This window comes from Pseudophryne corroboree, chromosome 2 (assembly GCF_028390025.1).
Source record: "Pseudophryne corroboree isolate aPseCor3 chromosome 2, aPseCor3.hap2, whole genome shotgun sequence".
Classification (NCBI taxonomy): domain Eukaryota; kingdom Metazoa; phylum Chordata; class Amphibia; order Anura; family Myobatrachidae; genus Pseudophryne; species Pseudophryne corroboree.
In genome coordinates, this window is record NC_086445.1 from 33379677 (window position 1) to 33397159 (window position 17483).

The 17483-nt window shown below is 50.1% G+C and overlaps 1 protein-coding gene and 1 non-coding gene across 2 annotated transcripts in view; both read left to right on the plus strand.

The window, feature by feature from the left end:
- The window catches only part of C2CD3 (C2 domain containing 3 centriole elongation regulator), a 165777-nt gene that overhangs the window by 49719 nt on the left and 98575 nt on the right, over positions 1-17483 (plus strand). The window contains exons 11-17 of the mRNA XM_063950988.1: positions 9135-9244; positions 9500-9618; positions 9704-9835; positions 10191-10628; positions 12897-13048; positions 13372-13609; positions 13794-13968. Coding sequence (XP_063807058.1) covers positions 9135-9244; positions 9500-9618; positions 9704-9835; positions 10191-10628; positions 12897-13048; positions 13372-13609; positions 13794-13968 — 1364 coding nt within the window. The remainder of the gene's footprint in view (positions 1-9134; positions 9245-9499; positions 9619-9703; positions 9836-10190; positions 10629-12896; positions 13049-13371; positions 13610-13793; positions 13969-17483) is intronic.
- Positions 3903-4021, plus strand: LOC135052578 (5S ribosomal RNA). Its single transcript, XR_010242231.1, has one exon. It is a non-coding gene; the product is annotated as a 5S ribosomal RNA (ribosomal RNA).

The window sequence follows — 17483 nt, forward strand, 5'->3', positions numbered from 1 at the left end:
ACTTTATTGCTTCGGCTTCCTAAACACTAATTTATTAACACTATAGTTTTTTCACTGGTATGCTACGCTGGGCTTTCTGGCTTATGCTGGTGTTTTGGGGTGCCACACCCTGCACCTAGATATAGCGCTAGGGACCCCAAATATACAGAGATGCCTTGATGCGGCTTTGGGGCTTATTCACACATTTGCGCAAATATGTGTAACGAAGATCTCTGAATTCTATTATTATGTGGAATTTAAATCTGGTTACGGTTATCATTCAGGGTGCTGGGGGAAACAAATGGCTTTTTTTCTTGCTTAGAAATACCCCTCCCTTTCGAGCACCTGAATGATATCACTAAGCTAATTGAGCATCTACCAATATATATGTTTGTTGTGAGAGGCAGAGAGGTTCCTGCATTAGGAGGAGGTGCAGGCCCTGACATGCCACATGGAGCATTATGGGGTTGCTCCAAGGTAGGTAGCTCTTAGCTTAGACATATTGTAGTAAGGAGCCATTATCATGTGGCTCCTTGCTGGTTAATCTTAGACCCAGATTGGGGTAATGGAGGTGTGAGGTGTGGTGCCTCTGGACTGGCTGAGCTGGATGGCCTTAGTGTGGCATACCCTTACATTCTATTAACACTTTTCACTTATTAATTTTTTAACACTATTTCTCTATTTTAATTGCATTTCATTTTTGTATCACTTTATTGCTTCGGCTTCCTAAACACTAATTTATTAACACTATAGTTTTTTCACTGGTATGCTACGCTGGGCTTTCTGGCTTATGCTGGTGTTTTGGGGTGCCACACCCTGCACCTAGATATAGCGCTAGGGACCCCAAATATACAGAGATGCCTTGATGCGGCTTTGGGGCTTATTCACACATTTGCGCAAATATGTGTAACGAAGATCTCTGAATTCTATTATTATGTGGAATTTAAATCTGGTTACGGTTATCATTCAGGGTGCTGGGGGAAACAAATGGCTTTTTTTCTTGCTTAGAAATACCCCTCCCTTTCGAGCACCTGAATGATATCACTAAGCTAATTGAGCATCTACCAATATATATGTTTGTTGTGAGAGGCAGAGAGGTTCCTGCATTAGGAGGAGGTGCAGGCCCTGACATGCCACATGGAGCATTATGGGGTTGCTCCAAGGTAGGTAGCTCTTAGCTTAGACATATTGTAGTAAGGAGCCATTATCATGTGGCTCCTTGCTGGTTAATCTTAGACCCAGATTGGGGTAATGGAGGTGTGAGGTGTGGTGCCTCTGGACTGGCTGAGCTGGATGGCCTTAGTGTGGCATACCCTTACATTCTATTAACACTTTTCACTTATTAATTTTTTAACACTATTTCTCTATTTTAATTGCATTTCATTTTTGTATCACTTTATTGCTTCGGCTTCCTAAACACTAATTTATTAACACTATAGTTTTTTCACTGGTATGCTACGCTGGGCTTTCTGGCTTATGCTGGTGTTTTGGGGTGCCACACCCTGCACCTAGATATAGCGCTAGGGACCCCAAATATACAGAGATGCCTTGATGCGGCTTTGGGGCTTATTCACACATTTGCGCAAATATGTGTAACGAAGATCTCTGAATTCTATTATTATGTGGAATTTAAATCTGGTTACGGTTATCATTCAGGGTGCTGGGGGAAACAAATGGCTTTTTTTCTTGCTTAGAAATACCCCTCCCTTTCGAGCACCTGAATGATATCACTAAGCTAATTGAGCATCTACCAATATATATGTTTGTTGTGAGAGGCAGAGAGGTTCCTGCATTAGGAGGAGGTGCAGGCCCTGACATGCCACATGGAGCATTATGGGGTTGCTCCAAGGTAGGTAGCTCTTAGCTTAGACATATTGTAGTAAGGAGCCATTATCATGTGGCTCCTTGCTGGTTAATCTTAGACCCAGATTGGGGTAATGGAGGTGTGAGGTGTGGTGCCTCTGGACTGGCTGAGCTGGATGGCCTTAGTGTGGCATACCCTTACATTCTATTAACACTTTTCACTTATTAATTTTTTAACACTATTTCTCTATTTTAATTGCATTTCATTTTTGTATCACTTTATTGCTTCGGCTTCCTAAACACTAATTTATTAACACTATAGTTTCTCCTTCATCCACTAGGGGCCACTGGAGTGTAGTTACAATGGGGAGATAGTAGGTGGTATTGGTAGCTGGCACTTTAAAAATTCTCACACTGTGGCTAGCTCCTCCCCTACTATCTCCCCTCCAAGCCAGTCTTAGTTAAGTGCCCGAGGTAGCTGGTTCACTTGGGTTTAGCTGAAGAATTTTCTTCTTTTTTCTTTATTATTTTATTTTTCTTACACACACTCACAGACTGGCAGCTCTGCCACTGCCAGTCTGCACCGTGGGAGCTGCCGGCGGGGTCCCATCGCAGCTGCGTGCGGCTAGGGATGGGCCCCGGCTGAGGGAGACACTGAGCTCTCCTGAGTTGGCGGACACCGCTGCGTGCGGCGCGTGTCGCGGCCACTCCATCCAGCAGAAGATTCCGGCAGCATGGCAGCGGTGAGTATCAAAAAATGGTCGGACACCGCTGCGTGCGGCTTGTGTCGGGACCACCCCACCACAGAAGATTCCGGCTGGACGCCGCTGCGTGCGGCGTGTGTCGGGGCCGATCCACCAAGAACACAGTGGTGAGTGAAGTATACTTTATTTGTGGTGGCTATGTATGTTTTTAGAGCAATGCACTGTTTATTGTTGTACAACCCACTCCAGAAGGGCTCTCTGGGGCTGTAATGTACTTTATTGTATCCTTACCTGTCCTCCTCATGGAGAAACAGACAGGATGATTGGGGGAGGCTGAGTATGTGTTTATACAACCCTGACTGAAAAACGGGTGTGTGTCATTCTGATAACCCTCTGCTCCCCCAGCTCCCCGCACCCCCCGCACAGATCCCCACTCAGCGCGACTCACAGAGCCGGCACAGGGATCCCGCTCGAGCGCAAAGCAATGTTTAAATTTGGCGCCTTGTACGGAGGGGGCGGAGCTAAGTCCCGCTCTGTAGAGCGAGCTCAGCGCTCCCTGCTCCCAGGCGGCGACTCGCGCTCTGTTCAGCGCAACACTCCCCGGCGGCGGCTAGCAGATACAGGGCTCTACTAGCGCTGTATAGCGGGCTCAGCGCTCAGCGCTCCCCGGCGGTGACTCGCAGGCCCAGCGGAGGGTACAGCTCGCTTCCCGCTTAGTTTTGCAATAAGGCGCCATAGCCGGGGGGCGGAGCTAACTCCCGCTCTGTACAGCGGGCTCAGCATTCTCCGCTCCCCGGCCACTGTTATAGTGTAATAGGCATTTATGTGAGTTTAATGCACATGGTGCTGAGGAGAATGTGATATAGTCAGAGTGGCTCAGCACTAATCCAGTTATCCACTATATAGATTTTATCGCATAGCCCAGAGGAGTTTCACTCTGGCGGCCATTTCCTCCATGCACAGACCTGGCTTCATATTTGCAGTGTCTCCTATAGCCCAGTGGGCTAATCTTGCATACTCAGAGACAAATACAAATAAAGTCCCAGGTATATTAACAGTTAACCTGCTTTACTCAGCGGGCTCCCAGGTCTCCCCGTCGCTAGGCAACAGCTCTGGGATTTGTAACTTTTCGATACTTCAGGCTGCTGAAATATAGATACATTCCTCCTGCAGTAGAGTCCTCTACCCAGCATTTTCCTACTTGCAAATCAGGGAACCTGCTCTATTACAGTAGCTGGGACTCAGCTCAATAATAATTAAAAGGATCTACTGTGCAGTATTTATTTACCTACGGTGTGTGTGTATATATACATATATAGTTATGTTTGTGCATGTATATATATAGATATATATATTTAAGTGCGTGTAGGTATGTATATAGATAAATCCATAAAATACCAGATATAGGGGATAAAAGCCTATGGCCACACCACCCTGAACACGCCCGATCTCGTCTGATCTCGGAAACTAAGCAGGGTCAGGCCCGGTTAGTACTTGGATGGGAGACCGCCTGGGAATACCAGGTGCTGTAGGCTACTTCCGCAATGTTTTCTAATAACAACATCTTGCACATAACATTTTCCCCCATCTTTCTCACAGGCTGGTCACCATTTTGAAAAGCCAGCGGAACCTCAGAGAAACATCTGGTGCACCTTAATTAGCGGTACACTAAATACAGGGCGGGGTGTTGCCTTCCCTTTATTATTCCTTGTTGTCACTAGTTACTAATGCTATTTGTAATTGTGGAATGCGTGTAAGGCATAAGACAAATAGCGCTGCGGCTCAGTACGCTAGTAGCGGGTATCTGAACAGGGGTTTGAATCCAAACAAAACTTTAAGGAGAACTCCTATAGCCTAGGGCTAAGACTCCTGTCCCACAGCGCAGCGTTGCTGGTTCAGGTCTCCGCTGCTCCAGAAAGTTTATTTTAATCGTATCGGTCACTACACATTATAGTGCACACCTTACGTAGGGCTCTGTTTATTTAACCCACCTTTTCTCCTTTCGTTTGTCTCTCCTGGGATAGTCGAAGAATTCCCTCTTAGGTGTGAAGTATGCGGCGGAGCCATCTGCTTCGCCCTCCACGCACCTGCACACCCCTGTTTGATCAATGATGCAGGTAATGTCACTATTAACCAGACAATAACTCATCAGGTAAGCCCTTGGACTTTGGTTTCCAAGGTCACAGGATCAAATCACAGCGGGACCAAACACACCTTTCCAAAAAGAAACTTTGCTAACATTCCATGCATTACTGATGTCTGTTTTCTGTGGATCTGAACCAGTGTCTCAGAATATACAGGTACATAATACAGCAGTTCATCTGATACTGCAGGTAAAGGAGGAGGACACGTCAAGTCCATCAGGGTTCCACGCCATTGACGAAAATGACAGCGACTGGTTCAGTTTCGGATGAGCTGGGCAGGCTCCGGTAGGCGGCCGACAGACACCCGAATACACAATATCAGGTATCAAACAAGGTTTGTTTTCCTATCTTTTCCCCGCAGATGGCAGGAGAGGGTATCAGAACCTCTCTAGGGTATACACCTCGGTGTATCGCCGGTCCATCAAGCCGCCGTTTTCCTGAGGCAACCTTGCTCAGGGATCCATCGACATATGCGGCAGCATGGTTCTACCGTATCCGGAGCAGGTAGGTTGGGGAACAATTGTCCTCTAGGTTACAGGATGCTTCGCATCAGGATCAATTGATACTTTGATACAGGTCAGAATCACGATTCTGCTTTATGTTCCTTGGAGGTCTCCATGTCTACAGACTCGGACCCTGCATCTTCGCTTGGGCTGTCTTAACCCGACGACCTCTGGGGCTGCGACAGTGACAAGTAAACATGAAATCCTACGGGGCAGATGGTTCTGGGGAAGGAACTTTCTGCAGGATTTCTTGAACCAATGGAGGTAGGTCCACTTTGATTTCTCCTACTACTGCCCCAGCTCCAAGACAGACCTTTACTGGTCTTCCCTTTAGATTTTTTCGTGCCCTTTCAGGTTTTTGACTCCACACGGGTGATATCTTCGTCGCCAGGGGTTCTCAGGGTAAAAAGGCTGAAGCAGAGGTTCAACATCCTCAGTCCAGTCTGATTTTATGTCATCCTATACACCCATTACACCTGCAGGGTCCCAGGGTAGGCGCAGGTCGATGGGAGAAGGCTTGGGCGGTTACAACCGTCTCAGGAGTCCCTCGGCATAGGTCGGCTGATTTACGATGACAAGAGAGTCATACTGCAGGCTGCGCTCCATAGGTTTCTAACCGCAAAGGGTGTTGATCCCTGTTTTTCACATATCATTTGAATTAGGACAGTTCTCAGGCCTTTGTTTTCTTTTCACGTTCCGAAGCCAAGTGGCTCGGACAGGCCTATTCTGGCCTTACAATCCTTTTAGTCTGTGATTGCTAGTTTAAACAAGAAAGGGAGTTTTACGTGTCCCTTGTCTTCAGAGATGCCTGTTTACTGATTTCCGTTGGACAGGCTTTTCTCAGATTCCCCCTTAACAGGATTCTCATTTTCACTGTAAGTCCTTTACTCTTCTCTCTTCCGCTCCCACAGAGTTTAGGAAGATAACAGAATAACTCTTTTTCAGGGGCAGTGGGTGACGTTGGTTCCCTAATGGGACAATTTACTGCTACTATCCCACTCTGTACATTAGGTGGCTTCTGAATATCCGGAGGATCCACGAGCTTCTGATTCGACACAGATCCAATTTATGCTCCGCATAGACGTTTCTCAACACGGTCCGTCAGAGGTTTTTTCATTCCTCGGCACCAGAGACTCTATTTCTTCAGTCAAGTTGCGACGTAATGAGTGGTCGCCTCCATTCCTCTCGGAACGGGGGACAACAATCTTGTTTCCAGATCAAGCCACCAGGTCAGACTCCTGGGTGAGGGAACATGCCCCGGAGTTTTGTCAGCTGGTCCGCTGTGGGCGGAGATTTCGGATCGACCTCAGGGCGTTCTGACTGACTCGTTAACCCTTTATTACTCTCGGACGGCAGTAGCCGTGGAGGCCCTCAGGGCTCCGGGGAGTTTTCTGGTTATTCTATCCTGCCTCCTTTTTCTATTTCTACTTCATGTTCAGTAACACAGGAGGGGATTATGCGTGCTAGTCCTCTCGGTGGCGCTGGTTGGGCCACGCATGACTTGAAGATACAGATACGCCTGTTGTCAGTAGAGGAGCCTTGGCTCCTACCTCGACTGGACTGTCTACTTCAACAGGCTCCTTTTTTCTCCTTGTTCAATTTTACACTGGTTTCGGTTACCCGTGTGACTGTTCACGAGACCTCAGAAGGGAGGAGTTCCCTAGTTCGGTTAGGCCTACTGGGCTCCGATTTCAGAAGTCTATTACCTCTTCTCGCTTTTGCCACTTTGGGAAAACTTTATGGAACATAATGAAGATAAAAGGGGTTTTTTCCCCCTTCTTCCAGTTACCATTCATCTTTGGTTTCTCTGGGAGGTTTTTTGCTCCGCTGCGCTTCAAACCACACTGACCGGAATTTTAGGTCTCTGCCTTTTTCGCTTTTCTTCCAAATGAGATTAGCCTAGCGGCCGTAAGTTCGGCCTCTTGTTCAGGGAGTACTCTATTGGCAACTCCCCGGGCTCGGCTTCGGCCTCAGCGGTCGTTTCTTCCAGAGGGGAGGTCCATTTTTCATATAAATCTGACACTAGTGGTTTTCAATCCTCTCTGAATGTTGTCAGGGCTCGTCAACTCTCTCTACAGAGGTCTCAGGCTATTCGATGAAGTGTTTTTTCTTCTTTGCTCTGGATGATGCTCCCGTACTAAATAGCCGGGGCCCCAGCATATGCTGGACAGTTGGATACATCTGATCATCAGACAGTCTTCTTGGCGGTTACTAGGGAACCTCCGTTTTCCATTTCAGCGCGCTTTACGCGCATTGTAAGACTTTCGTGGGCAGCCGCCCGCGGGGTCTCCATGAATATTTTGTCGGGCGGCTACTTGGTCAAACCGACATTCGTTTTGTCAAATTCTACAAGTTTGACACTTTTACGGCCTCTGCATCACTGTTTGGCCGAGCAGTTTTTACAGGACTCTCAGCGCTTTCCCACCCGTTTTTTGGGAGCTCTGGGACGTCCCCATTGTAACTACACTCCAGTGGCCCCTAGTGGATGAAGGAGAAATCAGGATTTTGGTACTTACCGATAAATCCCTTTCTCCGATTCCACAGGGGCCACTGGACGCCCGCCCAGCGCTGTTTCTCCTGATTTTTGTTTGATTAACGATTGCAGATCACCATATGACTGCTTGTTGGGTTCAGGCTAGCCTGGTTTTTTGTCAGGTTCTGTTCCAGGTTTAGTTTGTGTTCGCCTGGTTTACAGGGCGTCGTTAACCTCCTCTACCTTACGGTTTGTTTATTACAGCTCTCCTCGGGCACAGTTTAACGTAGACTGGCTTGGAGGGGAGATAGTAGGGGAGGAGCTAGCCACAGTGTGAGAATTTTTAAAGTGCCAGCTACCAATACCACCTACTATCTCCCCATTGTAACTACACTCCAGTGGCCCCTGTGGAATCGGAGAAAGGGATTTATCGGTAAGTACCAAAATCCTGATTTTTTCACTGGTATGCTACGCTGGGCTTTCTGGCTTATGCTGGTGTTTTGGGGTGCCACACCCTGCACCTAGATATAGCGCTAGGGACCCCAAATATACAGAGATGCCTTGATGCGGCTTTGGGGCTTATTCACACATTTGCGCAAATATGTGTAACGAAGATCTCTGAATTCTATTATTATGTGGAATTTAAATCTGGTTACGGTTATCATTCAGGGTGCTGGGGGAAACAAATGGCTTTTTTTCTTGCTTAGAAATACCCCTCCCTTTCGAGCACCTGAATGATATCACTAAGCTAATTGAGCATCTACCAATATATATGTTTGTTGTGAGAGGCAGAGAGGTTCCTGCATTAGGAGGAGGTGCAGGCCCTGACATGCCACATGGAGCATTATGGGGTTGCTCCAAGGTAGGTAGCTCTTAGCTTAGACATATTGTAGTAAGGAGCCATTATCATGTGGCTCCTTGCTGGTTAATCTTAGACCCAGATTGGGGTAATGGAGGTGTGAGGTGTGGTGCCTCTGGACTGGCTGAGCTGGATGGCCTTAGTGTGGCATACCCTTACATTCTATTAACACTTTTCACTTATTAATTTTTTAACACTATTTCTCTATTTTAATTGCATTTCATTTTTGTATCACTTTATTGCTTCGGCTTCCTAAACACTAATTTATTAACACTATAGTTTTTTCACTGGTATGCTACGCTGGGCTTTCTGGCTTATGCTGGTGTTTTGGGGTGCCACACCCTGCACCTAGATATAGCGCTAGGGACCCCAAATATACAGAGATGCCTTGATGCGGCTTTGGGGCTTATTCACACATTTGCGCAAATATGTGTAACGAAGATCTCTGAATTCTATTATTATGTGGAATTTAAATCTGGTTACGGTTATCATTCAGGGTGCTGGGGGAAACAAATGGCTTTTTTTCTTGCTTAGAAATACCCCTCCCTTTCGAGCACCTGAATGATATCACTAAGCTAATTGAGCATCTACCAATATATATGTAGGTCTTTATAGTTCACCATTATAGCACAGGCTCTAATTCCTCTGCTCTCTCTCTCCTTCTGGCAGAACATTTTTCCTGGAATTCCGTTTTCCAGTGTCCTCCAAAAACAAAGCCGGACAGGTGACTGCGGCCAGTGAAATTACCCGGCTGGTGTCCAACAAGATCGCTGGCGGAGGTAAGGGCTCCGTTGTTTGTTATGAAGTAATAATATAAAATGAAAATTATTTTCAAAGTCACCCTGTTCTATCGCTCATCGGTGGGCCGCTCCTGGTTATCTTATCGTAGAACAGTTCATGTTTCCCATTCTATGATCTGTTCCTATTGATCGTGTTCTAGGACTGCTTGTTGGGACCAGTGTTCCTCTCACTATTGAGCGGAGTGATGAACAACCCGGATGTTTAAATGGGCAATTATTCTGTTATCTCTGCAGTTGTGACGTTCCAGCAGAGATTTGTGTTTCCGGTCCTCTTCAGCGGACACATGATACAAAACTGGTGGAACGCGGACCTGACCTTCACCATCTACCTGAGGAAGGGTACCCAGAAAAAGGTACACCCCGCACTCATGCAGACTCTTGCCCTGGTGCTATTAGCATCTTATGTATTGCTTCCATGTTTCTGTGTGTTGTCCCCAGGCTGAGTTGCTGGGTTCCGCTGTTCTGCCTCTGCGCGACGTTCTCCGCTCGGAAGATCTCTCCGTCTCGCTCTCGCTTCCGGTTCACAGCTCGGAGAAGCAACGGGCGGCGGCTGATGTTGGGCCGCTGAAGGTATTGTTTGGCCCGTTTCTATGGGTCCCTAAATGTTATATAGGCCCAGATGTATCAAAGCTTGGAAAGAGATAAAGTACAAACCAATCAGCTCCTAACTGTCATTTATCAAACACAAACCTGCTCTCAGTGTGGAACAAGCAGTAATGTATTGCAGGGAGCTGAGTGGGCACTGAGTGAGGATGTGTCTCATCATAGAGACGGTTTGGCTGCCAGATTTTAAAGGGGCAATAATATTGACTAGAAAACCAGGCATATTATTGCAGCTTTAAATCCGGCAGCTGAAATCGCAGAAGACGTGTCTGCTTAGTACATTTACTGCGTCATCTCTTGCATTTATACTTACCTCTGACAGGTCTCTGTGGCCATTGCTGGAGAGAGCAGAGAAGGCTCGGGTAACCCAGAGAAACTGCCTGGAGCAGTGCGGGAAGCCTCACCCTCTCCTGCCGGGCACAGCCTGAGCATCGCAGCCCCTGCAGACCTGCCGGACACCGGACATCCGCCTGAGAATCGGACAGAGCCACTGCCCTTCTACAAACCAGTCAAACAGAATGTCCTTCATCAGGCTCCTACAGAAGGGTCACGTGTGTCCCAAGAAGCACATGCGACATCTGAGGAGAGTAGTTTATTACTGCACGTTGTTCTCTGTGTGCCTGAAGGGAAAGGGTTAACGTGTGGCACAGACTCCTCCTCGTGTAATCCATACTTGAACTTCAAGCTCCTCTCTTGCCAGGATGCCACTCGCTCCGCGGTCGTGTGGGGCAGCGCCCAGCCTGTGTTCAACTTCTCCCAGGTAAGCTGCCTTCTTCACCAGCTTTGTATAGTCACCCAGGTGAGCTTCCTTCTTCACAAGTTTCTGTCCAGTCTCCCAGGTGAGCTGCGCCAGCTTCTGTACAGTCTCCCAGGTGAGCTGCCCTCTGCCGGCTTCTGTACAGTCTCCCAGGTGAGCTGCCCTCACCGCCAGCTTCTGTACAGTCTCCCAGGTGAGCTGCCCTCACCGCCAGCTTCTGTACAGTCTCCCAGGTGAGCTGCCCTCACCGCCAGCTTCTGTACAGTCTCCCAGGTGAGCTGCCCTCACCGCCGGCTTCTGTACAGTCTCCCAGGTGAGCTGCCCTCACCGCCAGCTTCTGTACAGTCTCCCAGGTGAGCTGCCCTCACCGCCAGCTTCTGTACAGTCACCCAGGTGAGCTGCCTTCACCGCCAGCTTCTGTCCAGTCTCCCAGGTGAGCTGCGCCAGCTTCTGTACAGTCTCCCAGGTGAGCTGCCCTCTCTGCCGGCTTCTGTACAGTCTCCCAGGTGAGCTGCCCTCACCGCCAGCTTCTGTACAGTCTCCCAGGTGAGCTGCCCTCACCGCCAGCTTCTGTACAGTCTCCCAGGTGAGCTGCCCTCACCGCCAGCTTCTGTACAGTCTCCCAGGTGAGCTGGGAGACTGTACAGAAGCCGGCAGAGTCTCCCAAGTGAGCTGCCCTCTCTGCCGGCTTCTGTACAGTCTCCCAGGTGAGCTGCCCTCTCTGCCGGCTTCTGTACAGTTTCCCAGGTGAGCTGCCCTCGCCGCCGGCTTCTGTACAGTCTCCCAGGTGAGCTACCCTCGCTGCCGGCTTCTGTACAGTCTCACAGGTGAGCTGCCCTCATCGCCAGCTTCTGTACAGTCTCCCAGGTGAGCTGCCCTCTCTGCTGGCTGGTGAGCTTCCCTCACCGCCAACTTCTGTACAGTCTCCCAGGTGAGCTGCCCTCACCGCCAGCTTCTGTACAGTCTCCCAGGTGAGCTGCCCTCACCGCCAGCTTCTGTACAGTCTCCCAGGTGAGCTGCCCTCACCGCCGGCTTCTGTACAGTCTCCCAGGTGAGCTGCCCTCACCGCCGGCTTCTGTACAGTCTCCCAGGTGAGCTGCCCTCACTGCCGGCTTCTGTACAGTCTCTCAGGTGAGCTGCCCTCTCTGCCGGCTTCTGTACAGTCTCCCAGCTCACCTGGGAGACTGTACAGAAGCCGACAGAGTCTCCCAGGTGAGCTGCCCCCTCTGACGGCTTCTGTACAGTCTCCCAGGTGAGCTGCCCTCACCGCCAGCTTCTGTACAGTCTCCCAGGTGAGCTGCCCTCTCTGCCGGCTTCTGTACAGTCTCCCAGGTGAGCTGCCCTCTCTGCCGGCTTCTGTACAGTCTCCCAGATGAGCTGTCCTCATCGCCAGCTTCTGTACAGTCTCCCAGGTGAGCTGCCCTCTCTGCCGGCTTCTGTCTCCTAGGAGGCCGGTACAGTTCGTTCGTTATATAACATTTCACCATTTGTTTTTGTGGTCTAGTGGGCCTGATTCAGAGATGTACCCTATGCCGATATATATGGAGATGAGCAATTATCGTTCGACTGGGCATGTGTCACGGCCGTACTGCACAAGGGCCAAAGCAACTTAGTGATGTCATTTGCAGTGAGCCTTTATTTGCAAAGTGATTGACAGTCAGGGAGCATATGGGGGCAGTAACGGGGAGTGGTGGTAAAAACGCAGACATAATGCAACAGTTTTCGGTGCAGGTCTCAGCCTACAACTGCCGTCCGATATGCAGAAAACATGGCACTGGTCTCCGTTCCCGCGCCATTCTGCGGAACCATAGGCTCTGGGAATCAATCCGTCAGTGTGTATCTGTGCGCAGTTACTTGGATTTGCGGTACCGCCTGTGGACAGCTCTTTACATTCCCAGGTGGCTACGGCATTGCCATATTTCTGCACATCCTCTGCGTATGGGATTGCAGCTGCGAATGCATCTCTGAATCATGCCCTGTATTATATTCCATATAGGTACGTCCCTGTCCCTGTCTTCTCCTGAATTGCTGCATGTTAGACGGCCACTAATGGCTGTTCCTCTCTCCCGCTTCAGATACGGTTTGTCCGTTGGTAATAAGGGAACTATTCTTTGGGAGATCGGTTATGTGGTGTTAATAGGATCAGGAACGTTAGCATATGTGGTGTAGCTTTGTTATTGCTGTCTGCTCCCGATCATTGGCACACAGATTTCTGGTTCTTATCGGGTGTCCTGTGTGTTCAGTCTCGCTGTATTATTTCTTTCCCACCAGGTGGCTCCTGTGTGTCTGACCCGTCAGCTGCTTGAGAGAATAAAGAACAATGTTATGGTCATTGAGGTCTGGAATAAAGCTCCCACCTCCGGGGCAGACCAGCTGGTGGGGCTGGCAAAGCTCCCCTTGCACCAGTTCTACATGTCTTTCAGGTAACGGATAAGTAGTATCGTCATTCTGCTCCTTCCTAGTACTCTCTTGTTTTATTAGCATCGGGAACCGGTGCCATCTACATCTGTCCACTGGGAGGCAGCATTGAGCATAAATTCTTTGTTCTCTATGAGCCTCATCTAAAGTCCCAACTCTGTACCCCAGGTCCCCACATTGGTGTATGTTATATAGAACCTTCTCTCGCAGGGCAGCAATCGCTTTCCTGTCACTGTAACTATTTTCAGGGTAACCGTGGCCTCTGTAATTAATGTGGAGTAAATCTGAATTTTGGCAGCTGCTAATTTATTTGCTTGTCTTTCTGCAGCGATCGGAAAGTTTGCCGGCTCTTGCTGCAAGCGCAGTATCCGGTGGTTGCGGTAGACAGCTTTGTACCCATCACTGACATGCTTAGCGGCGATGAGCGAGGCCGACTGAAGGTTTTACTTGCCATGGGATCGGGTGACCAAGTGATGGCGCTGCAGCGATTACAGAGTGAGGTGGGATCTTCGGTTCAGCCCCCAAGACCGGCGCATTTTCTGGATCAACCGCAGCCGTCGTTGGAGGTACAGACATAACGCTAAGTGCGATGGGGACACGTCTTGTTTTCTTGAGTGATTTGTGCATAGAATGACATCCTCTGTGTGCGTGGAATTGCAGCCCTCTGGCTTGCGCGCTCGGCGTTGCCGCTCTCTGGCTCGCGCATGCGGAATTGACGCCCCCTGCCTCATTTACCCGCCCTCTTTTCAGGTTATTGGACCATCGGAGAGCACAACTGATCACGTCTTTGAGATACACGTGGAGAACGTGAAAGGTCTTACTCCTCTGCAGTCAACGGTTTGGGGGGAGGCGGACTGCTTCATACAGTATTACTTCCCTGTACAGTCTACGGTCCCCGGCCTGGGACCAGAGCTACCAGAGAGAGGTATGTGGGCTCTAAGCCAACCGTTCCTGTGCTGATACAGCCGATCGATCTCTGTGTAGATAGTTGTAGTACTGTATATTTATAGTGTAGCAGTGTAAGAGATCTGCAGAGTCTGGGGACAGAAGTGGTCCTGACAGGTGGCTGCAGGGATGGTAATGTAATAACTATACAGTATTATGTCACTCTTTGTTATTCAGCACTTCGTGTAAGAGTGACGCAAATGTCTCTAACATCCATAAAGGATACTAGGGATACTTATTGCTATGGGATATAGATGGGGTCCAAAGGAGCCAGTGCACTTTAAATTTCTTCAAATGTGTGTGCTGGCTCCTCCCCTCTATGCCCCCTCCTACAGCTCAGTTCAGAAAAAAGTGCCCTCAGGAGAGGATGACACTCTGCAGCTCCAGAGAGTCTTCTTCAGTTTATTTTCTAGTTTGGGCAACAGCCTACCTGCACCGAGGGACACTGGGGGAGGGGGGGGGAGGACACTGGCCTCCTGGAGGTGCTGAGTCGGATCCCGCTGACAGGAGGTTGGTCCTGAGGGTCAGTGTACCGCAGGCATTGCGTTCTCGCGCACACACCCACAGCACGCCGCACACCCCCAGTACAGAGCCTGAAGGTCGTCAGAGTGGTGAGTGACAACTGGGGACCCCGGTTCTTTGTGCCGCGCGATCGCGGGGTGGGCATACGGACTCCCCTTGGGGTGATCCCATAGCCCCCCGCGTAGACTGGCCAGCGATAGTGAAATTGGGTGTCAGTACTTTAATTTTACACTGTTGGGGACATTTGCCAGTATAAATATATGTATAGCTCCAGAGCCATTGCAGGGGGCGGAGCTTCCTCAGAGCGGGACCAGCGGCTTCCTGGCACCATTTCCTGCACTCACAGCATTGCTGGAGGACTGCCAGCTCCTCCAAGTGATCCTCCACGGCCACACACTGGTACAGGGGTGTAGTCAAGGGGGAGAGCCAGCTGTGGGATCCTTGTATTAGGCTCCTCACACACTGTGCACTCTCTCCTAACCGCTCAATTGTTAGTATCGGGCTGTGTGCTGGTTCCTCCTCTGAGTCTCTCCACACATACTAGGCTGGGCAGGCTTGCTTGTACCGTGTGTGTGTGTGTGTGTGTGTGTGTGTGTGTAAATGTCCTCTGTCAGCATGGTGAAAAAAGTTGCGTGCACTATTTGTCACCAGGTTTTCCCCCTCTCCTGCAGATTCTCTCATGTGTGAACAATGCAGCCAGCCCTCACAAACTAGTGTGACTTCTGGGAGTGAATTGCATTAGCGTCCTTGGCTCAGTTCAATGAAAACTATGATGGCTGACATGTCAAATGAATTAACTACTTCTAGGAAGGAAAGACAGCAGTTACAACAGTCTATGGGGATCATTCCGACCTGAACGCTCGCTGGAGTTCTTCGCAGTACAGCGTTCAGGTCAGAACTGCACATGCGCCGGCCCCGCTGTGCACCGGCGCATGGCTGACAGCCGACGGCTGTCGTTGCCCAGTGATCGCCTGATTGACCGGCAGAGCCGGTCTCTGGGTGGGAGGGGGCGGCACGGCGGCGTTTGGCCACCGTTTTGTGTGTGCTGTCAGACCAACGCAGGCGTGGCCGGATCATGCGGGAGGCGGGCCGCAGCGGCAGTGTGACGTCACACGCAGCTGCGGTGAGCCGGGAAGCGACGAGTAGCTCCCGGTCAACGCACAAAAGCTGTGCTGGCCAGGAGCTACTCTTGAAGTACAAAAGCATCGCCGCTGTGCGATGCTTTTGTACTTCAGCGATGGAGCAGAGACTGACATGCGGGGCGGGCTAGCCCTGTGCTGGGCGTCCCCCCACATGTCTGTGTTCCTGAATCGTAGCTGGGCTAAATTTAGCACAACTACGATCAAGTCGGAATGACCCCTTATGGCTGCTCTGACTAAAGATAGGGCAGACAGCAGACGTGTTTCTCCCCTCTCTCATCCTTTGCCCAAAAAAAAGGTTACCTGATATTCTCTCAGAAGAGGGGGAGGAGCTGGAATCAAATTCAGAGTTAGATGATTCCTCCACTGCACAAGGGGTGGAATCCCTTATAATTGCAATAAGAGAGGTCTTAAATATTCCTGGTGATGAATCTGATGTGCAGCAATCAGAAAAAGGTGCAGGTCACATTTCCTGACTCAGAGGAACTGGATGACCTTTTCAGGGAACCATGGGTTACACCTGATAAGAAATTCCAAGTGTCAAAAAAATAGATGGCTGCTTTTCCATTTGCTCAGGAGGGGCGTAAAGTGTGGGAAACTCCCCCGATGGTGGATGCCTCAGTGTCACGCCTGTGTAAGAAGTTAGTTCTGCCGGTTCCAGGGGCCACAGCCTTAAAGGAACCTGCAGATAGGAAAATAGAAGCAACTTTAGAAATCTATTTATGCTGCAGCCGGAGCATCCCAAAGGCCTGTTGTTGCGGGTTGTTGGGTGCCACACGCCATACACACTTGGGATGGTAACATTCAGGAGGGCCTCGCAGGGGAAAAGTCCCTGGCCGACTTGGGGGGTCATTCAGACCCGATCACGCTGCATTTTTTTGCAGCCGTGCGATCGGGTCTGAACTGCACATGCGTGTGACCCGCAATGTGCTGACGCATCGCTGCCCAGCGACGGGGGTCGCCGGAGAGCGTCTGCTTCTACGACGGAAGCGATCGCAGGGTCGATAGCAAGAAGATTGACATGCAGAAGGCGTTCCTGGGCGGCAACTCGCCTTTTTCTGGGAGTGTCTGAAAAAACGCAGGCGTGCCCGGCCGTTCCGGAGGAGGGTTCCTGCGTCACCGCCGGCCAAGATCGTCTCTGCATCTGAGTAAGTTCTGGGCTGTGCATAAACTGGTGTTTGTGCAGCTCACTGCACAGGCCATCGCACCCCTGCACAGCCCTTACCCCCTGTTGGCGGCGATTACCTGGTCGCAGCAGTGCAAAAAATAGCTTGCGTGCGACCAGGTCTGAATTAGGCCCCTGGTGTTGCTATTTCAGCATATTCAGGATTCTGCCTGTGATACCATCAAAGGAATCTGTGCTATTAATGCCCGTACCTCTACCATGGCGGTCTCGGCACGCAGAGCGTTGTGGTTGCGCCAGTGGGTGGCAGACGCGGAGTCTAAAAAGAGCGTGGAAGCCTTACCCTTCACAGTTTTTTTTCACAGACTGTTTGTAGGTGAGTTAGACAATTGGATTTCGAAGGCGACTGCTGGAGAGACCACGTACCTCCCCTCTGCTGCTCCGCCAGCTAGACGCTCTTACACTGGACCTTCTCTGCAGTCCTTTCGGACAGCGCGCTTTAAGGGCAAAGCCAGAGGTGCCTCAAATGCGGCACGAGGTTCCAGAGGCAAGTCATGTAAACCTGCTACCACAGGATCTCAGGACCAGGGCGCCAGCTCTGGCTCCTCAAAACCCTCCGCATGACGGTGTCCCTCTGCTCCAGGGGAGATCTCATGGTGGAGCTCGTCTGAGATTCTTCAGCTCCATTTGGAACAGTTCCTGCCAGGACGC